This window comes from Plectropomus leopardus, chromosome 15, assembly GCF_008729295.1.
Source record: "Plectropomus leopardus isolate mb chromosome 15, YSFRI_Pleo_2.0, whole genome shotgun sequence".
In the NCBI taxonomy this organism is placed as follows: domain Eukaryota; kingdom Metazoa; phylum Chordata; class Actinopteri; order Perciformes; family Serranidae; genus Plectropomus; species Plectropomus leopardus.
The window spans coordinates 30,766,199-30,789,320 of NC_056477.1; the positions used below are offsets into that span (position 1 = coordinate 30,766,199).

The following is a 23,122-nucleotide window of genomic DNA, read 5'->3' on the forward strand; positions in this document are numbered from 1 at the left end:
GTGTGTGTTGGGGGGGTATGTCATTTAACCCTAATGAGGTGATAGACACATATGAGTTGGTGAGATCATAGGTATTGTTGAGTCTGAGTTGTACGATTTCACTATAATACGTCCATGGTTGTACCACAGCATGGTAAACAAGAAACTGGTCGTTCATTCAAGAACATGTTAACGCGGTATGGCGGTAACGTTTTTAAGCGCACCCTTTCTTCCTTTGTCCCGCCCTCTCTGTCCATCTGGCCAATCGCCGCAGCTCATACTGAGTCCTCATTTGCCGCTAAAACCAAACTCGCCTCTGCTTCTGTCCTCTAGCCGCCGTGGTGTGCGGATAAAAATAACAGAAAATAAGTAAGTTAAGGCATTCGTTAAAGTTGACATTATAACGCTTCTGTGTGTGTGTCGCCTTGACTGACTGCAGCCCACGCGGACACCGGTTGAAACCACCGTTAGGGTTGAAAAAGCGAAGGAACCGTCCACTTTGTTCAGCTAACACTGACGTAAGTTACCTGACATAAGTTGATTTTCGCGTTTAGTTTTAATCATTAAAATCAGCTGTGTTTGTACGTGCACTGCACTCAAAAGAAACTATAATGACACCAGTGTTACACTCGGAACGGAGACTTTCTTCTTGTACGTTGAATTTCTACATTATATATCAAAATTTAAGATTTACTGACCTATTAACACACGTTACACACCGGCTTTATAACACAGTAAGATTGAATGTATACATTTAAAGGTTTTCGGCGCACATTTATTCTCAAAGAGCGTCTTCAGTTACCTGAGATCTCCATTTGAAATAGTGAGCTAGCTTTAGCCCTCTTGTGTTTCGGTGGATAAAGACAGCAGAGTTTCTTAACGTTAACCGGTAACTGACGTTACTTTACAGACGTTTATCCCGAAAATAGGAATTTGATGTGTTGGCTGCATGTAATTTGGTTTTTATCAATATAGTTTGTCTAAACTGACCGTTAACAGAACCACAAGATACAGATTTTTTTCTTGAACTTCATTATCTTATATTTCAATTATATTTCATAATAAAAAAATAAATAAAAATACATTTAATTGCACAATAAATTCAATTTAAGGAAAATAAAGAGCGACGATTTAAAAAAAAACGTTGGGTTCTGCTAAACAGAAGCTTAAATATCTAAATAATCTAATTTAATTTTAATTTAATGTTTATTTAAAAGAGACACAACATATTAATGGACATCAGTATAAAATAAATGTAAATATGCCAGAGTTAGTAGTACTGCAAATTGACATCCCTTGGAAGGCAACAGACTACAGAAAGAAAAGGAGGAGAAAAAGAAGTAAAGTAAAAAAACAACAATATAACTATTCATATAGAGAACAAAAGTGCAGTAACAGTAGCTATAATAATGTAGTAATAGTTTTTGCTGATTTACAGTTGTTGAGTTTAAGTTTCCAAAAGTTTTAGTATCTTTTAATATACAAAAGGAGGGTAGTCTTATAAGCACTTTATAAATATCGTATTTTGTTAAAATAATAAAGTAAATTACATACTTTTCATCAGCCAAGAAATTAGAATTGTAAGAAATGAGTAATATATATAACTTTGTTACTGTGTCATCTTCTTCAAAATGTTTTGAAAAGTATCCAACCAAAAAGAAGTGGCAGGAAGATGACCAGAAGATATTGATATATATAATGTTGATTGTGTTATTCCATGTATTATTAAGTGAACAGGGTAACAAATCAATTGTCAAACCCAGTTTCTTTTCAGACAACAGGATAATATGGGATAGTTTCAGCAACCAGAAAAATGGAAATGCTGTTGTTATGGTATTAATATTATCAAATGTTTCTAAAGACAATCCTCAGACTTGTAATGAAATGAGATAAAAATTAAAACAGTTACAAGACCTTACAATCAGTGTCGAAAAAGCCAGGCTGGGGGTCTTCGTTTCCTGTTATCTCTCCACTGTGTCTGTCTTATAAAGGCATAAACTGCCCCCAAAAATATTAAAAGAGAGAGACAGTGCCTTTGGCTGCCTGAGATTTTCTGTCTGACTCTGCGCTCCAATACCCAGACCACCACGCTATTCAATATGCCAGAAAAAGATTTAGTATGTCCTGATATAGAGCACATCAAATACAGTATGCCAAAAATACCAGGATGTTTTACGACATCTGGTTGCATTTCGTAGTTTGCAAGCCAGCATGCTTTTCTGGTCATTCTGACCCACAATCCTCTGCACTGTGGAAAATATGTCACATCCATAGACAGTATGGTCGCTAAAACTGAACTGCTCTGACTGCTGATTGAAAGTTAATGACAGCGGGCAGAAGCCACAGTGATTGATGGCAGCTCATTCAAGTGACTAATGACCGGTCAAATCGCAATCAGAAAACTAAATGAATTGGTAACCCTTTGAAACGTGAGCAAATTAGCCCGATTTCTTTGAAAATCAATGGAAGCAACCTGAAAGCAGTACAGACAAAGTGATATCGCTCCAGGTTTCACATGGTTAAATGAACTAAATTATCATAAAAATTAGAAAACAACTAAAGGACATAACTATGAAAATAACATTCAGAAGGTTGAAAACTACGTACATCACAGAGTTTGATCTCCTTCTCTGGTGTGTTCGGTGACTGGCATTGTGATTTATCTCCAAGGTAACAGATATGTGACAAAGAGGGTGAAATACTGTGTTAATTTGATGTCGGAGGATTGTAGTTTCTGAGTTGGAAAGTCTTTCGTCCAACTTTGTTGTGTTCATGAGCTTTTTTCACAGCATGGAAGCTAAAGAAGATGGGTTGTATTTTAATGTGAAGAGCATTTAAACAAGAGATTAATAGTTGTTTTATCCAGTTTATTCCGGTCATATACATTATTTTTTAAAAAAATATTTTTTCTATTTTTTTTACATTATTTTTTATATAAAATCTAGGGCTGCAACTAATGATTATTTTGATAATCGGTTAATCAGTCGATTATTTTTTCGATTAATCGACGAATCAGATTTAAAAAAAATAGAAATAATCATAAAATAAGCAATTTTCTGCCATCACTTTGCTCAAACACAGATTATCATTGATGCATAAACAGACGGTTGCTTTAACATCCCTGAGCTGTCAAAATAATATTAAATCATAAATAATAAATAACAACAAAATCAAACATGAAACAATTCCAAAACTAAATGTTAACAGTGTTTACAACAAACCGTTACGTTTTCTTACTTTAAAACTGAAAATACCTGTGGTTTTTTGTCAAGACTTACCTGGTTAAGCTCGCCTCCTCCTCTCTTTCATTTTAGATGCTGTATTGTAACCGTCGTGCTTGCGTGCCATGCCGTGTCACTTTTGCATATTTTACAGCTCACACACTTCCTTGTTTTGCATAATGTGAAGTGCACCCAAACCTTTGGTTTTTGTACGAAACGTCCTCTCTGCCTCCGCCATGCATGTGCTATAAACAGTCAGTCAGCGTGTGACGTAATAATCGCACACACAACAAATCGATAATTTTATTTGTTGCCAACACATTTAATAATCGATTTTATCGATTCGTTGTTGCAGCCCTAACATAATCTAAGTCTCTATACATTGACAGCAGTTCATGTTAATACCATATTTCACTTTACATTCAATTAAAAATTGATACTTAATATGTAAATTATTTAAAAAGTTTCTTAGCACTGACAAAACATTGATTGGACCGCCATGTTTATGCATGTAGGACGCGAAGTCAGCAACTCGTATTGTAAAATAATGTTTTCAGTGTTAGTATACTGGCCTGTCATGCTTTAGAGTTCAAAGTTTGCTTGCTTGCTACAGCTAATTGATGCAGATACTAAAATGTGACACTACTTAAAGTATGTGATAGCTATTAGGAACAAAAGAACAAAATATATCATTTTTTACAGCAATTGTTGACACTGTTTCCATGCTTTCTGCCATTTCTACAGCCCTGAAATTGTTACGGAAACATCACAACTGGGCAACTCGGGTAACATCGAAATTACCCAATGTCCCACGCACAATCACAACTTTGGCATGTGCTCCTAACTTGTAAATTCAGTTAACGTGATATTCCACGGAGCACGCGGTGGCAGTAACTGCTCAGGGCATACTGTTACACTATAGTACAAACTTTTTAGTGTAAGCTGCAGGACCTACTAAATGTAAAAAGATTAAGATAATTTTGCAATGTCAACATAGCTACTATGTGAGGATATGAAGCCCCTGTGTGCAGCTGTTTTGTGTCTTGGGTAAATCTTTTACCTCACCAAAATTGTGAGAAGATTAACAGTATGTGTGTTAATCAGTATTTCCCTGTTTCTCTTCCAGTTTCTGAATCAGCGTGGCTCAGATAAGCAGGTGAGGATGGGAATCTCTGGACTGCTGCAGTTCATCAAAGATGCTGCAGAGCCCGTCAGCGTGAAGAAATACAAAGGCCAGACTGTAGCTGTGGACACGTACTGCTGGCTGCACAAAGGAGCATTCTCATGTGCAGAGAAACTCGCTAAAGGGGAACCCACTGATCAGTAAGCATTTAATTATTCGAGCTGAATGCAAAATTAAATATGTTCAGAACTGCTTTAACATGTCCTTTAACCCTTTAAAACCTGTGAAAATTGGTACGATTTATTTCAAAAACATGGGGTGAAGGCAATGAGCAGCTTTACAAGACATGGTGCCAAAATTAGCAAGAAATTATTAAAAAGCTAACAATGAAATGACCTGAAAATATACAAAAAAAGAAAGAAAATGACCCAGAAATGTTCTTAAAATAATTACTTGTCAAATGAACATTTTTTTTCTATAATATTATTTAATTCAACTTATAGTAATTATAACTATAGTTGTAGAACATTTTTTTTATATCCCATCCCACCCCATACTTTTTGTGCACTGATTTTGTGGTGATTTTCTTGTCACCTTTTACTGGTTTCTTGGAAATTTTGGGATGTTTCCTGCTAGACTTGCCATTACTTTTTTTATCCATTCTCTTTTATTTTCAAAGAAATCAAGGTTTCATAGGTTTCATAGGGTCAAAAGGCTAAGCAGCTTAAGGAAGGCATCTGAACACAGCCTAAGAAAAGTGACACAAGCAACAAAAATATATTCATATTTACTATATTTTTGTATTCGTAATTATGTTACAGAAAAAGTATACATATTTTTTTTTAAAAATCACTTTTTTTGGGGGGCTTTTTTGTGCCTATTTTCAGGTTATTTCATGTAACTTTTTTTCACAGATTTCCCTCTAATTCTTGGGCCATATTGTTAATAAGTTGCTCATTGCCCTTTCCCTTTTTTGTGAAAGAAACAAACCAATTTGCTCAGGCTTTACAGGGTTCAGCATGCTGCACTGAACAAGCAAATCAAATACAGTTAAACCATATACAACTACTTCCTCTATTGTAAAAATGTCTCTAACAGTAATCTAGTAATGAGAGTTGACTGTCTGGAAACCAATATTGACAATTTTTAATGTATCCATTCCCAGGTATGTGTGGTACTGCATGAAATATGTGGACATGCTACTGACCTTTAGTATCAAACCAATTCTGGTGTTTGATGGACGTAACCTGCCTTCAAAACAGGAAGTGGAAAAGGCTCGCAGAGAGTGAGTACAGTCGTTAGCAGTTTTATATCCAAGATAGATCATTTATGTGATTGGTGTATATCTGTTTTTGAAATGGAGGTGGGGGGGGGGGGTCTACACCCTCTGAATGAGGTCAGGCTGCTGAAACATGCCTTCTGTGCTACAGACTGCCGTCACTACATCACATAAAGTGATTGACCACGTTTCGTTTTGCATCAGGTCTGTATGTTGTGTCGTGGAATGCAGCGTATGACCATCAGTTATTATAACTCTGTTCTTTGATTGATCCTTGATGGCCACCAATTCTTGTTTTATCCAGCTTGCGGCTCGGCTCAGATAATGAGTTATGAGTGGCACTGGTCGGGTACCACAGGGAATTTCACGTTTACTGCAAAGAAATCTGTAAATATCTACTGCACGTAACCAAGGTACATAGCGCGGTAGATGTTTGGTAAAATGTAAATTTACCCAGAAGCAGCGCTTCTCACTTAAGGAGGGGAGGAGAGATTGTCAGTAACGCCAGTACACTGAGATGCAGTGTGTGCTGCTGTGACTAAACAAACAGGCAATAGTGGAGAAAGTACTCAGATCCTTTACTGCAGTAAAGGAAGTAGTAGAAATGAAAAAAAAAACAGAAAATGATCCAGAAATGTGCTGAAAATCATTATTATCCACTTTGAGCTAACTGGTTCCCTTTTGACATAATGAATATTTTTCACCAGTTACTTCTGTGGTTCATGCAGTTTAACAAGTAATGTAGTTTTCATCATAAGCTGTCAGTTTCTCTTATTTGTTTTCTACCCTCTGTGTGCACGCGTTGGTGACTTTGCCTGGAAACCACCCTGTAAGACCAGCAAATGAAATAGATAAATGTCAAACAAAATCAGCAGCATTAGTTTAGTCACATACAAAAAACCACCATTCACTGCTGTCTGCCAGCACTGTGAAGCATATATAAATATATATATATATATATATATTTACAGTCAATATGTTGCAATAACCACAAGTGGATACAATGTATAGGCAGTAAGAGGTATTTTTACAGTAATATGATCAAATCAGCTTATGTTTCTTATAATTCAATAACAAAAATTAATAACACTGATGTATGGAATGATAGGTAAAAGACAGATAAAGGCCTGTTTTTTTTCCACATGATGAGGGTGGATTGTTCCCTGTGGGAGGAGTTTTGGTCAGGCAGCGCTTTGTGGATGCAGTCAGTAGCAGTCTTATGTATTCTGTTGTATGGTGAGTTTTAAAAATTGAAGCAGAGATCTTTGGTTTTAGTTTGGACTCGCTCACTGCAGCTTACAAATCACTTCCCTCACATTCTTTCCCTCTACTTTGTCGTTTGGTTTAAAACCAAAGAATCTCCAAATAGGCGCATTTTTGCATTTGTGTTGCTTACGAGAGTGGACATCTTTCCTGCTGGTGTTAGGGCTACATGGGTCATTACACAGAACCACATACTAGAGTTGCAACAGTATGAGATTTTCTTGGTACGAAAAATGTCTCAGAAAATGTAACAATGTTATCCTTATTAGTCCTAGGCTATTATGGCTATTAAGGCTATTATGTTTGAAATTGGTGGTGTCCCCGATTGAGCTTTTTTTTTTTTTTTTTTTTTTTAATCTACACATAGTTCAACATTGTTATGAAACATATTAATGGTTGGACATTCAGAGTATGTTTCAGGTATGATTGTGGACATATCCTGCAAGTGTTATGATGCCTGGCCCCATGGTGATAGAGTGAAGTCTATTCATGTGCTGAGCCACGGCTCTTCTGAAATTCATTCGTCATTATCTTTAAGACAGCGAGATATCAACAAGCTTTTGATAACTTTTGATAAGCTTGGTCCACGTGTTAAAAATCTAGTTGAGAGAGTTTGTCCTCTTTTTCTCTTTGCTCCTCACAGTGGAACCACAGAATAACTACCTCCACACAGTTGTCTTTTTGTAAACATAGCTTTTTGTTTTAGGACTAATCATCTCTCTGTAGTTCTCATGTTGTTTGAAAATCCGACTCAGATTTGGTTTTAAGTGCTGTTAGAACGTCTCCCAGTGCAAAGTGTTCCATTATTAATTCTGTTTCCTTCATGCATCTTTTAGGCGCAGAGAAAGCAACCTCCAGAGAGGCCGGCAGCTACTACGTGAAGGCAAACTGTCCGAGGCCAGAGATTGTTTTTCCCGCTGTGTAAACATCACCCCAGCCATGGCTCATAATCTTATTAAGGTGAGAACTTCTTATCTCCTGGCAGGCTACAGTAAATCATAAGTTTCTTTACTCGACGGCTGCTCCCTACATGCAATGTTTCCTCTACCATCATATTGCCCCCCAAAGAAGACCCCCCCCCCCCCCCGAATAGTCAGACCAATTTTATTTTATACACAGCACCAAATCACAACAGTCATCTAAGGTCACTTTTCATAGAGAAAAAGTCAGGGCCATGTTTTTTTATTTATAAATAAAATAAAGTAAATATGCATATGTAATTCATATCATGTTTTTTTCATACTGTGTCTGGGTCTACTCTCGACGGCTCGGGCAGGGCTTCGCCCTGGCACACACAACACACACCACATAGTCAAACAGACTGTAGAGTGGAGTAGAGAAAAGATTCTACACGTTATGTGTGTGTATTCCAAAGCACGGCAGCTTTTGTGAGTGATAAGCCACCTGACAAAGACCAATAGTGTAAAAGCCAAGTAAATCATTAATAGAAAAAACGTTGACCCCAACTTCCGAAAAGCAGGCGAAAATATTTGCATTTTTTAGACACACACAACATGAAATTGGCATCACTGGCAAGGATGCAAACCTTAGCCCTGCTGTTGGTCAAAGTACCAGCCAGACCCGTCAAAGTCCTGGATAGAACAACCAGCTCTCTAGCTGAAACTGCATCCCCTGACAGAACCACAGGACTCACCTCAGGATGACCGGCTTTGAACCAACTTGACTGTCAGAGAGGAGATACTCCTCCTGGGTGTACAAGGCTGAACTTGGTAAATAAATAAGTAAATACATTAAGAAATAAATAAATTAGCAAACCATAGATGAATACTGTACATAGAAAGTGAATGCGGAATTATGTTTTCTTCATATGGTAAGGAGCTGCAGGGAGGGGCCCCTTGGGAGACAACCTTTGTGTCCACATGGTAAGCCCATGGCATCATGGGTAACAACATATGCTGCCATCCAGATAATGTCTTTTTCAGAGACGTCCCTGCTCATTCCAACAAGACAATGCCAAGACACATTCTAGGACTTGTTACAACAGCCTTATTAGCATTATTTATATTTCAAACAACCTCCCAACTTTCTTTGAATTTGGCTTGTGCAGTATTTACCATCCAGTAATAATTTAAAAGTTTGGCTAAACTGCCTGATCATTTTGAAGTCTCAGAATACATTTGCAGAAGTTCACAAAACCCATTAGAGCCTTCTACAGTTCTCTTCAAAGCTGCATGTTAACTTCGGTTATGAAAATATTTAATTTAGTTTTTTTTTTTTTTTTTCAAAACAGGCTGCAAGGGCGAAAGGAGTGGACTGTGTTGTGGCCCCGTATGAAGCTGATGCTCAGTTAGCGTACCTCTCTAAATCTGGTTTGGCCCAGGCTGTCATCACAGAGGACTCTGACCTGCTGGCATTTGGCTGCAAAAAGGTATCGAGTACCAGATCCACAGGTGCCAGTTTAAACTAAACTTTACTGCACTGAACAGGCTGCAGTTATTTACAGTTCTTTATGTTGTTTTTATCTTCCATGGTTAAAACTGGGGATGTCAAATGATACATTTTTAAAATTGCAATAAAATGCAAAGTTCCAATAGTTAATTGCAATAATTGCATTTTTTGATACAATGTTTTTAATAACATTATTTTGCATTACAAAATAGTTTGACATTGATAGGGTATAGCACTCCTTACCAGAATTTCTTGATTACGAATCAAATGAGAGCAAAAAAAAACTGCATGGGACTAGCATAAAGTGGGCATGTCTGTAAAGGGGAGACTCATGAATAACCACAGAACCCATTTTCTCTCAGATATCTGGAGGTCAGAGGTCAAAGGACTCTGTTTTTCCATCACTGAGAATTTGCCCAACTTTAAAGCATTTAGTTTCATGTGATGCCAGTATCATCACTCTGTCTTTAAAACTCAGCTCGGCAGAGCCTCCTATAAAAGACAGAAATGTTGGCTGTGATTAATGTGATTTAAAAAACAAAAACAACGCATTATGTGCAGACCTTAGTTGCATCATAATTAACACATTGAACCCTACTGTTAAAAGCAAAACAGAAAGGGTGGCAGCTTCCTTCCTAACAGATTGTGTTAAATGCGCATGTGATGTAGTCTCGTTGATCGCAGGCTCCTGAATTGAAACGAATTGTAATCATACTGTGGAACAAATAGTGATATTGGCAAATACCATATTATTATTCAGACCACTGCTGCTCTTGCATTGTCCCTGACCTCTGAATCAAACACCTTTCACCATCATGCAGGTCATCCTTAAAATGGACAAGCAAGGCAACGGCCTGGAGATAGACCAAAGCAACATGGGCCGATGTCGCTCTCTGGGGAACGTTTTCACAGAGGAGAAGTTTCGCTACATGTGCATCCTCTCTGGATGTGACTACCTGGCCTCTCTACATGGCATCGGCCTTGGCAAGGCCTGCAAACTGCTGCGACTGGCCAAAGACCCTGATATCCTCAAGGTGAGATCAGACGGCGAGAGAGTGAAGTTGGATTATGCATTCATTTGAAGCGGTGTGTCCAAATGTTCCTCGCTTTTAAGAAGAATAGACTGACATGGAGAGTTAAGGTGCTGACACACCAAACCTGCATAATATGTATATTTATTGCACATTTAAATTATTCAAAATTTTGTCCTAAGTATTTTCTTATTTTTTCATTTTCTTTTTCTTTTTTGCTACATGTTTTTTTAATCTATTTGATGTTATTTTGTTTTGATGTATTTTTTTCTTGTTCTTTTTGTTCTGCTTTTTGTTTTACTGGGTTTTAATCACTTTTTGATTTGATGGGGTGCTTCTCTCCTCTCCTGCACAGTTAACTTCACTTTGCAGTTTTACTGTTTAATATTTTATCTATAGCTTTGTGCAAAAAAAACTAAAATAAGAGAACTAGCGACAACAAAAGCCTACCGCTGTGTTGCCCTCATGTCGCCATTTTGACCAAAAAGTTGCACAGGAACTCACCAAACTGATAGCCAAGAAGTGTGTACAGTATGTTCTGCACCTGCATGAGAGGAGGAAATACCCCTCCATACCAACAGACAGTGGTCATCTGCAATAGTCTGTAATAGTTAGCATATGAACAACACAACCCAATGTTGAAAGAACAAAGCTTATTTACTGTGTGCTGGTGAACAACAACACAACCCATCAGGAAATGTTTCTGTTGCTTGATAGCTAAAGGAAAAACAATCTGTCCTCATATAACAATTTTGTTTCAACCTCACTCACTCCCTCCTTCTTAACTTTCCCCATTTGTTTACATTTTTCACTCCCCTTTCTCTTGTGCTCTGAGCTGAACAGCCAATCAGAGTGATTGACATTATCGACAGACTCCACAGCTGCTGCCGCCAATTCAACATGGTGAATCAGCTGAAAAAAGGTTGACGAGGGCCAAGGACTCACACCATCGGGCCCAACACGCGCGGATGGCCGACTGTGGGCCTGATGTGTCACAGCCTCTATAGTTAACCAAAGAAAATCTTGGTTGACTGGAGGAAAAGAACTAAAATATTTTAAAAAGTTGTCAATCAGTAATTGTACTAATTCAGGCTTGTGGCAGGTGGTTTATATTGAGCTGTGGTTTCTCTGTCAGGTGATCAGAAAGATGGGCCAGTACCTCAAGATGAATCTAGTTGTTCCTGAGCAGTACATCGAGGGATTCATCAGAGCCAATAACACCTTCCTCTACCAGCTGGTGTTTGACCCCGTGAGGAGGAAGGTCGTTCCCCTCAACCCCTACCCAGAGCACATCGATCCGGCCATCCTCAGCTACGCTGGACTGTATCCCTCTGCCTGAGTCACACCTGCCATGGTGTCACCTTTAGAAAAATACTGGAAACAGTTAAGTGTCATTGGTTATATTTTATTTAGAAATGGGAATTTGTAAGTTCTCCTTCATTACTGGCACAGTATTTTTTCCTTGATGATGTTGAATCCAGTAATCTAGGAGATGAGAAGGGCCTCCAGATGGCCTTAGGAAACCTCGACATCAACACCATGGAGAAGATCGACAACTTCAGCCCAGACAAGCCCATTCCACAGGTATCAAATCAGTCAGTTAACCATATAAAACCTGAGGAAATAGGTTTGACTTCTTTTAAAACCACAGGGATAAGGCAACAAGCAACTTAACACTGACACTGCCCAGAAATTAGCAAAAAGGATATTTAAAAAGTTACATGAGAATGACCTGAAAATAAGCATAATAAAGTAAAATAAACAAACATAAAAGTGACCTACAAAAAGTGCCCAAAAATAGATTTATTTTAAATATTTTGTTATATATTTTTTCTGTAACACAACTTTAAATGTTAAATTCGTTTTTGGGACATTTCCCTCTGTTTTATGTCATGCATTTTTGATTAATCCTCCTCTTTTTTTTTTAAAACTAGTCTTTAGGTAAGTTTTTTTGTCACCTTTTACTAATTTCTTGCAATTTGTGGGACATTTCCAGCCCAGCAGGTCATTGCCTTTTTTTCCCCATGACAGAAATCAAACCAGTTTGCTCAGGTTTCAAATGGCCAAATAGCTTGTGAAAGGCAACTAATAGCACCCCAAGAAAACTAATTTCAATCCAGGTTTCAGAGGCTTAAAGGAGACCTGATGATCCAAATAGTGTTACATTTAATTTAGAACAACTTCTAATTTAGAACATTTTCCTTTTAGCTCTCTAAACCCTGCAGTCGCAGCTGGAACAGCTCACCGGCCCCCACTGGGCCCAGTATCTGGGGTGGAGCAGGCTTAAAGCCAACATGTGCTGCCTCCCCAGACATGCCTCCGTCCACCAGGGGGAAGGAGAGAATCATCAGCCTGGATGCTCGCAGGCTGTCCTGCAGAGAGCTGCAGGTGAAACGACCTCGAGGTAAGCTGTATACATGCAGTGTTTGGATTGCTGTATTCATTTGACAGTCTGTGTAAACAGATACTCTGCTGCACAAACATCTGATAGTGTGATGATAGCTGATGATCATTACAAGTAAGGTTGTGGAAAAATTTACTGACCTGCATAGATTTAGAGCTGCTCATCTCCACAGGATATAAATGGGTTTTTTGTGACTTGTTGCTACAGTATATTAATTAAAAATGGGATATTTTCTTAACTACGCACAGAGAATCAAAAAGATGCATCCCGTAGTGGGTGCTGGATCCAAGATAAACCAAAATGTGAAAAAATAGAGGTCCGCACACCAGGGAGCTCCCCGTAAAGGATTTTATTCTGCGAAAATAAGTGATGTTCGGAGCTAAGAAACGCTCTTCCTCAGAGTGCAGACCTCTATTTTTTCATATTTTCTTAACTAAACATGAACTGCAGCTTGTCCTGGCCCCAGATAAGCTGATGAAGATGGATGGATGGATGGAATGAAGACAATTCTGAACTGTACTTGTCTTTTTCCTCCCATAGACTCTAGTGTATCAGACGAGGATGTGCTGCAGCAGTACTCGTGCTCCAGTCAAAAGCGATCCAGGTCAGACCAGCATCCAGACAAGCCAACATTAACCAGTCCGCCCCGGCCACGCAACTGCTTTGCCACCCTGCTTCAAAGGAGGAACCAGGAAGCTGAGGAGGATGGCCAAACCACATGCAGCAGGTGACTCCCAATAAGGGCTAACTAGCTTGATTAACTAAAAAACAAAACATAGTTTAGCCCAGTTTCCACTGCACAAAAAACACCTCACACCTGCTAACATATGGCCTTTTAATGCAATGGGAACATGTACAATCTGCATGGGCATTTATTGCCTCTGTTTCCGATCAGCATCGATGGAAACACAACACCTAGGTGAGTGCTCTAATTTCAGCTCCTTGGCAAGATGCAATGATGCGCCGCCACTAATTACCATCTTTCTTCTCCTAAGCAACGCGAAAACAATGATCCACATTATTCTACACTGAGTTTGAAAGAGAGACTGACTAAGTGAGTGATAAATAAAGAAAAGAAACCATCATAAAGCTTTCCATGCTGCTTTCTACCATTTGCCTGTTCTCCATGACGTTGAACGTGGCACACCAAAAAAATCACCCACACACAAAAAATGTCGCTAGCCTGATGCAGAGCTGTGTAAACGGTTAACGCATTCAGCTGCTGGTGAGGAGAGGGACTGTGAGCCTGCCTGTCTGCAGTGCTGCTGAGTGTGGAGTTGTGTGTAAGTGAGGAGGTGAAGAAGGCACTGTTGGTATCAATACTGTTGCAAATGAGTATCATATCCAATAGAATTTTTTAGTTATGATTAGTATCTGTATTGACTTCTTGACAACCATATTGGAGTGCTCATCCAATTGATATATGACAAACAGTAGATGTCAGTAAGCACGCTTCCAGTTTGGAGAAGTAGATTGGAGTCCGACACAAAAGCTAAGCAATGTACTGCTATGGAGTGGCTCAGCAGCAAAATGTGTTTTAGCTGCCTAAAAAAGTCCCACCTTAAAAATTTTTAATAAAAGTTTAAGTGTACACTAGAGCCTGACCAATATGGGATTTTTGAGACCGAAACCGATTTTATGGTGGAAAAATGCACAGATATGGTGACTGATATAGAATTTTTTTGAGCTGGAATGAAAATAGATCAATTCTATGTGGATTTTGCACCAATATGACGATGCAAAAGTACTAAGAAGGCTGCTTTCTTGAACAAACAACTTTTGTTTAACAATTCAATTCAGTTCAATTCAATTGTATTTATAAAGCCTATTATCACAAAACATAGTTTGCTTCAGAGGGCTTTACAGCATTCGACATCCCTCTGCCCTTGGACATTTCACACAGATATAAAAAAAGAACAGAATAAATAAAAATTAAAGCCCTCGTTTTAAGGGGTTGCACCCCCCCCCCGTTTGTCGGGGTACTGGTGGGACTTAAGCTATAGAGGTTTCTCATTTCTGTGGAGGTCAAATAATATACTCAAAGAGTTTGGACCCTGTAGAAGTGATTAACGACAGCCGAGTGTACCCGAGCACTGACTCCAACTCACTGGCTCACTCACACAGATGACCCAAGTGCTTGAAGCGAACAGCACTCGTTCAAGAATATTCCTCTTGTAGTAGCTTAGCTTATTAGCAACAGCCACTAATCAACGGTATAACGACAGCGGTGCTGATCAGATAATGGTATATCTATCTCTTTATACACACACAAATATACATACAACTTAACAGGGAATCATATTGTAATCACAACCGAAATTAAATTAACAGAATCTAAAAGTGTTGTGCCCACAAAAATATAATAAAAGGTGGTGCCTTGTAACATTGTCCCGTGTATTATTACACAGCTCGACTTTAAGTAAATACTCCCTTCAGTACCGTTTAATAACTGTCACCAGAGCTCCACGCTGCTCACTGATAACCGGTTGTTTGAATACAGACCGTAGACCATATATACGGTCTCTGATACAGACATGGTAAGACGTCCATATTACAGGCTTTACAGCCAACAGCGTGTGGATGTGTTGTAAGATGGTAGACATGATGAATTATTATTCAAAAATATCCATGACTACGCCCAGCACGAAGCGAGAAGAGTTACATGCGCGTGCACACGGTGGAGTCCCGCGGGTCCGATGCGTGGTCATTTTATGTCTGGAGAAATATCTCTATATCCGGAAAATGGCGCATTTTACGTCTTTAGGACTTTATGTTTTGAATAATGGCTATTTAAAAATGCGTTTTGAAAAGTCAACATGTCTCAAAAAAAAATCATCCAGTGATTTAAAGACGTCTCTTTCCCAATGTTAAGCAAATGGGGAAAAGTCTGTCTGGGCCAGTGTGCATCACGTGACGCTGTAGTTCCACTTTCAGCCACTATGAAAAGTTTGCATCAGAGCATGGCACACTTCCTGGGGGCTTGTGTATATCCAATGATAATTGACCCTCAAGGCTTACTTCCTGTTGCCAGTCGGAGGCGCTTTTATGACTAATCAATATTGTCATACAGATGTGTTCAAGGCGGAATCCTAATAAAGCCTATGAGGTTTCAGGCAGATCGGACAATGTACACCAAAGTTACAATAATGTCCTGTTTTCTTGCAAAACATCAAAATTGTACGCCACATAATGGGAAATTTCAGTCGGGAAGGTTTTCTTCACCAAGGGGTTGAGAATGGACGCATAAAACACACACACAAAATTCAAAATGGCAGACTTTCTGTTGGGTTTGGGGGGTAGGTCCAAGAGGCTTTTTTGTGCGGCTTGGCACGATACATAAGTGTACTGGATTTCGTAATTGTAGGTGAAACAGGCCATTGGGGCTACACGTAGGGGGGCGCTCTGGAGCCATTTTGCCATACCCATTTCCAAAACCACCAAAATATGAAAATTTTCACCAGTCCAGATGTGCGTACCAAGAATCATGAGTTTTTGAGCATGTTTAGACCTCCACAAATGTTATAGTCGAACTACGGAGTGAAACATTCCCCAAAATGTTAGGAAGCATCACAGCTACAGAACAGTCCCAAAGTAGGCCTAACGGCTTTGTTGTGATCTCTGCATATTAACATGTTTTTCTGCTTGTTGGGAGTTAGAAACAATCAAACATCAGACATCAGTTTATTCTTTCAACATAACCATGCTGAATACTCAATACACCTGAATTCGATTGCGAGCAGCATCTCCTCTCATTCGCCTGTCACCGTCTCTCACGAACACGCATGCACGCTCGCACCCGCGCACGGCTCAGGAGGACAGAGGGGGGGAGACGGTGGCCTGTTGACCGCTTACAGCAGTGTTCTGCAGTTACTGAGTGCATCGTACATGGGAATAAATGACAGTATATTTCCTCCTTGTTCCTTGATTATCTAAATAAGTTGTTAAATGTGTCTCTTGTCCTTTTTTAAATATAACACCTGCCGAGAGGGTCCGAAATGCCGCTAAATAGCAATAAAGTCGGCACTTTAGTAGTCTTCTCTTCCCGTCACCCTGGGACCTTAGACCGTCTTGTTCGTTTGCAAAATTGCATTGTTTTTTACCTTAAAGGGCATTGTTTATTAACTGAACAGATATTTCAATGTGGCTTACCGTGAAAACTATCTTGACTGACTGCTCCACTGTCAGAGTGCTGAGAATAGTCTAAAGAATGAAGTCAGAGTGCACTCTGCTGGACTAACTATATAATGCAACCATTTCTAAATCACCCAAGCATCGTTTCCTGCGTTATATGGTCTATAAGAAACAGTTTTCTTATCGGTGCATATCGGTAAAAATACACGCCGATACTGATAGTCTCTGATATGTCTGTGAAAGGCTAATATAGGTAATCTGATATATCAGATGGGCTCTAGTGTACACTATATTGAGTGTATTTTCACCATCTTACCTTTCTGTCAGATGGCCCATTTCAACAGGGAAGCTGATAACTGCTACAGATCGCCGTCTATGCTTTCGTCAAAGCAACCAGACCCCATTTAGAAAAAAAAGCAATTTTAGCTCATTGAACACAGCAGCTGCTGGTCTTCTGCTGCTTCCATCAGTTAGTTAGTTTGTATTATTGGTGCCTTTGGTGAATCTGAAATAACCCTTTAAAACACTAAAGTCACACCATAACACAAACTAACTAACTGATCAAAGCAGCGGCAGACCAGCAGCTCCTATGTTCAGTGAGGTTAAATTACTGTTTTTCTCAATGGAGTCAGGCTCTGAAGGGAGCAATATAAAGGCTTCATTTTTCCTGTTGGAAATCACTGTCTGGTGTTAAAGTGACGCAGTGAAAATACTCTCAATGTAGCATACATTTAACCTGATCTTGATTTTTATAGGTGGCTAAAATACATTTTGTGGTTGACCCGTCCAAGGCAGTACATTGCTTAGCTTCCATGTCAGAACCCTGTCTGCTTCTCCAAACTGATGTTGTGCCGACTGACATATACTGTTTGTAACATGCTGTCCATGGATAAGTTCCTCATACAACTCCATTTAAAAAAAATCCGAACTATCCCTTTAACTTGCAGAAGGGTTAACAGTGAACATTCTCCTGATGTGGTTGTTTTTATTCCCATGTTTAGATTCTTCAGCCGTGTCAGTTCAGCAGCCAGCCTCAGCTCTAAGGAGTGTGCTCAAGAGGATTCCCCTCAGGCTGTGAGCCCCTCTCAGGACAATTCTCTCAGCACACAGACCAAAGACAGCAATGGTCCCGATGTCCCATCCATAGACACCCCCAGCCCACCTCCATCACCGAGCACCACATCTCCCAGGTCAGCCAGTCAGGGTCTCAGGCTGTTTCACTGGTCTGGCAGCTCCTCCTCAAATGAACCATCGAAAATGGCAAAGTCCGCTTCAGGCCTGAGTGCCCTGCAGCAGTTTCACTATAAGAAGGAGAGTTTTTCCTCGTCCACAAAGTACCACAGACTCTCTGAGGACACGTCACCCACACGTCACTCCTCCACCGATGGAAACCCAGAGGAAAAGGATGATCACCCAGAGCCCCCCTGCTCACAGGACAGCGCCTACTTTTCCCAGTCGCAGCCTAACCTCATCTGCCACAAAGAAGAAGTCCTCATCTCCAGCTTTTCCTCCTCCCACCAGAACCATGCAGCCTGTGTATGTTGATAGAAATCCCCACTACCTTTATAAATCTCTATCCACCCCCTGTTTGCCCATGAGTGGGTATGCAAAGTGCAGAAGGCTATTTTGGTTGCATGTCTCTGTGTTCTTACATGACTTTCATGTATTTCCTCAGGAAATGAGCTCAGGCAAAGATTTTGAGGCAGAGCAGAGTCCCACACATTCAACAGAAGCAGATAAGAAAGCCTGTGTGCTCGGATCAAAGGTGTGTTCGTGCCTGAGTTACATCTGACATTTTGTAAAATTTGTCAAACTGTGGGGGCAGAGGTACAGAGGCTACGTCCTCGCCACAGTAGCCGCAGGTTTGGTTCCGACCTCAGCCCTTTGCTGCATGTCATCCCCTCCTTTCTCTCCCCCTTTCACACTCAATCTGTCCTATCAAGAAATGCAAAAGCCCATTGTGTTCCCAAAATTTCTTTGCGATGGAGGAGGGTTGTGTCAACCTTATAGAGCTGTTAACCCCAAAATAATTTCATTAGTATGGGCTTGATATGTTACTATTATCATCCAACTAATAAATTCTTCATGTAATGTTCTTAATAAGGAAAGCATGTTATGAATATGCTGTAAAAAGAGTGATTAATTCTGGAAATAAATATATATTTAATATACTGCCACAATAATTGAGTAAAGCTATACGTACTCTACAAACAACTAGTCTACATGCTCTGTGATTGTAGAACCATAGACACTTTCACACAGCCTGTTCATAACGGCGCCTTACATCAGAACAATGAGGCGCTGTTATGCCACCTCACCGTTCTGTATGTAACGTACAATACGCAGACAAGAGGGACAGAGTTGTCTCATCTCTGAGGTGCAATGGAGGTTGTGGGTCTGCACTATTACAGTGCACCTGAGTAGGCGGAGACTGCACACCATTGGACAGTAATCGCAGCCGGCCAATCTGCTAAATTTCTGCAGTGTGAGTGGCTGTACATCACCATGACCACATGGCCCATAAAAACACAAAGTCAAGACACTTTAGTGTCTTAACTCTGACAGTTACACAGTACAACAGCCTATCCAGTGTTTCAGTCAGTCCAGTCAATGTCTAGGTGGCTCTGATAACCCCTCCTCGCTCCTCCCTAATCAGACTCATCCACTGCATAGGGTTACGGAAAACCAGGAGAGGGAAATTACACTTAAACCTCAGGCCAACATTAATATCTATATGGCAAAATATATAGAGGTGTGCCAGAATTACCTAAGTCCTATCTCTAGGATAATTAATACTTGCCAATCCTCCATTTCTTTGTTACCAGTATCTGATCACCCAGCAACAGCCAGAGGAGTTCAGACTGCTGAGCCATCCCCCTCTCCTTAGCTCAGGCTACCAGCAGTCACTATGACCCCGGTGATCAAAGAGCTAAACAGTATTATTATCAATAAACCAGGTGACAAAATACAAACACAAAACCTGGTTTATAAAAAAATGCTATTTTTGTGAGACAATTCACTGGTAACAGTGGAGATTAAACACCTGACAGCTTCACTCAGACTGTTAAGGCGCAGGTGACCTAATCAGGCCGGCTGACAGCGACTGCTTTTGGGGATCTGGGCATGGGAAAGGGTATGGAGAGAATCTTTTCACAGTCACAAACAGTGAAAAGAGAAAAGTATATCCTAATGCCTAAATTAAAAAACCAATACCTACCCAATTAACGTATACCCCAGTATTTGGGTCCAGCCCTAGTATGTGTACTTTATATCACTGGACAGAGCCAGGCTAGCTGTTTGCAGCTGCTGCTGGTGATTATGCTAAGCTTGGCTAACATTGTCCTGGCCCTGTACTTCATACAGACATGGGACTGCTATTCACTGTCACTCACTTGTGGATTTTGTTATTCAGTTCACAGTGAAGAAAAAAATGAAGTTCAAGTCATTTTTTTCAGCAGTAAAACATTGTGTTTGTTTTCCTGTTTTAATCTCATCTCTCCTGCATGGTGTTTCTCCCTCCAGGTTTCAGGTCTGTTGAAGCCACAGTCCAGCAGCCACAGTCCTGCAGGGAAGGTGCCAAAGTTGGGCCCAGCCAGGGCCAGCGGACTGAGGAAAAAATCTTTGGGTTCAGGGAAAAAAACCTTTTCCTCTAATAACGAGAACAACCCTGGTGTCCAGGCCACCATCAGCAGCCTCTGGAAGAACTTCAGCTTCAAAAAGTAAAAGACAAACTTACTCAAGTTTCTTTGTAAATGAGGAGAATATTTGAATATGATTCTATTCCATTTCTTTACATAGTTTGAGTAATCTTGTTTAAAACGAAAGTTGCCAAGTAAACATGATGGACATTATAAAAGTTGATAGTTCTAACAAAAATTCAAAACACATCATCTGAATGCTTATCAGGGATGTATCCATACATACTGGATGCCTCATCCTACACTCCCACTGCCTGCACACATGATTGACATGTACGGTATATTTTTTAACTTTACAAACATTCATCTTACTGCATTGGTGAATGACAGCTTTGTTAACCAGTCGTGACTCGGGGTGTAATGGCACACAGTTCATTCTGTTCGTCCTCTTGTGGTTTTGCATTTGTGTGCTGCTCATTTTCATTCACATCCCCTACAACAGACACTGCCCTCGTCTTACACACAGCTGTCTCTCTCTGTTGCTGTTGTAGCCAAACAGGAACCCGCAGGTGGGTCTTCCAGCTCTGCTACTTCATTTGCGCTTGCCTTAGTGTGACTGACTCGCACGCTAATCAGCTTGTTGTGCTAATCTCAGCAGGTTGCAAACAGCGTTCAGCTAAATGTTTTTGGGGCTGAACTCTTGCTTGTGAGCTTTGGTATCACATTATGTGAATCAATCCACAGTACATACAGTAGTCTGTGTGCAGCTGTGTGCACCGGACAGTGACCTCAGTGCCATGAAGGTTCTGTAGAGCTTGCGTGATAACTGCAGCATCACAATACCTTCCCATTGATAAGTCAACTGCGGGGAATGGCAAGCAGACACCACAACTTGTTTTTTAACACTGCAGCAGCAACAATAGCCAAGGCCAGATGCAATCTGTTTTTGGGTTGTCCATCTCTCTGCACATACGCCTGTCTGTCCATCCCATTCATGTGATCATGATGTCTTAAGAAAATTACTTCAGATTTAGTACAAATATCCACTTTGACTCAAGGATGACCTGATTAGATTTTGGAGTTCAAATCTCAAGGTCATGGGGATGACTGATTGCAGACACCGTTGCCTTTAGTTTTAAGCCTCGACTTTGGAACAGCCAGGAGGCCCCACCTAAAGATCTGAGGCTGTAAACTGGCTCATATGGGGTTAACATTTTTGTTATGTAACTGGGGGCAGACCCAAATGAGCTTTAAAAGTGATTAGTAAAATCTTAAAATCAATTCTAAAACGAACAGGGAGTCAGTGGAGGGAAGTGAGGACTGGAGTGATGTGACGCCGTCTGTTAAAACCAGATTCATAACAACCAGACACCACCAAAGTGTCTCTGCAAAAAAGAATGGCTGCACCTCTCATTGCAACACGTTACCCCTCTGTGTTCTGTATTTAACAAAAAACACTTTTGTAATTTATTTCTTTACTATGTACCTTATAAAAGCCTAACAGTAAAACTTGTTTACAAAACATTTCATAGTCATTTACAAAAACAAAAAAAGGGGCAAGTACCATGCATCATGCTGTTGCACCAACCTCAGTCGCTGCAGGGGAAATTTCTTCAGCGCCACAGTCCTGCCCCTCACCGCAAATACACTGTTACAGTCCTGGTTGGGACTGATATCAACAGTCATGACTGTGACATGTGTGAGGATTTGTTTGTTTCTAAGATACAATCAAGATGTACCCTATAACTGCTTCTCATTTTACATTCTGCATTGCCAAGCCTGCTCCACTCAGGTCTTTGTCATCACAAAAAAGCAAATGTAGGCGAAATGATAACCATCAGTTGTCATACCACAGTATGCAGTTCACAGGATACAGCTGCAGCCAGGAACAACTTATTAGCATTTATAATCAAAGATGACTTGCAGTTTTGCCATTGACATAATAGAAAGTGAGATTGTGTTACAATACAGTGACTTTAACAGAAAGAGAGGTGCCTATATTTATGGTGGAGTTCAAAAACAAACCTTCAGGATTTCTAAATACCCTGGTATACTGTAATACTGTGATACCACCCATGCATACTGAGTGCAATAAAACTTTGACAAGGAAAAAGCCAATGCTTTATCAATAGCATTGATCAACTAGCGTAAACATTTGAGTGACATAGTTTGTAACAACTCTAAAGCAGTCCTCTTGTGTTTTTCAGGGATACCCAGAAGATGATTCCCAGTAAGAAAGGAAAGCCCATGTCTCCAGTCAAAGACAACCTGCCGGCAGGCTCACCTCAGACGGACATGAATTTAATCAGCAGTTTCTGATGCACACGGGAATGTTTCCCGCAGTGCTGAGCGCTGTGTGGGAGTGAAGCTTTTAAACATACCACGTATGTGAATGATTTCTCATTAGCCTGTATTTCTTAATGAATAGTTTTAAATAAAGCAACTGTCTTGTGATGTAAGCATATCTTGTGATTAATGTTGTGTTTTCTAACTATATTAGGAAGTGGTATGAAGCTGGGTTGCATCACATCTTCTTGCTATTGTCTTACCTTTCACCACAGCACTCAAAGAATGTGTCGCCTAGTAAAAATGCATAGAGTGTTTGCTGAAAATGCCCTACCCCCACATGCATGTTGAGGAATGT

General features: G+C 40.0%; 1 protein-coding gene across 2 annotated transcripts; it reads left to right on the forward strand.

Moving 5' to 3' along the window:
- The first annotated feature begins 282 nt into the window (after positions 1-282).
- Positions 283-22,932, forward strand: exo1 (exonuclease 1). Of its 2 annotated transcripts, none has more exons than XM_042502349.1 (14): positions 283-348; positions 4,327-4,523; positions 5,489-5,608; positions 7,702-7,825; positions 9,117-9,254; positions 10,096-10,308; positions 11,441-11,628; positions 11,787-11,889; positions 12,514-12,709; positions 13,250-13,436; positions 17,842-18,376; positions 18,516-18,605; positions 20,363-20,559; positions 22,686-22,932. In XM_042502349.1, exons 2-14 carry the CDS (start codon positions 4,363-4,365, stop codon positions 22,795-22,797), a joined length of 2,364 nt encoding a protein of 787 aa, XP_042358283.1. In that variant the 5' UTR covers positions 283-348; positions 4,327-4,362; the 3' UTR covers positions 22,798-22,932. The 2 variants fall into 2 exon arrangements, with proteins under 2 accessions (XP_042358283.1, XP_042358282.1); XM_042502348.1 differs by having other exon boundaries at positions 298-497.
- The last annotated feature ends 190 nt before the right edge of the window (positions 22,933-23,122 follow it).

Excerpts from the sequence above, each read along its gene's own strand:
- exo1 (XM_042502349.1), top strand. The coding sequence starts at position 4,363 with ATGGGAATCTCTGGACTGCTGCAGTTCATCAAAGATGCTGCAGAGCCC. Across the intron at positions 7,826-9,116 it reads TGGCTCATAATCTTATTAAG|GCTGCAAGGGCGAAAGGAGT; the intron begins GTGAGAACTTCT and ends TTTTCAAAACAG. Across the intron at positions 10,309-11,440 it reads AAGACCCTGATATCCTCAAG|GTGATCAGAAAGATGGGCCA; the intron begins GTGAGATCAGAC and ends TTTCTCTGTCAG.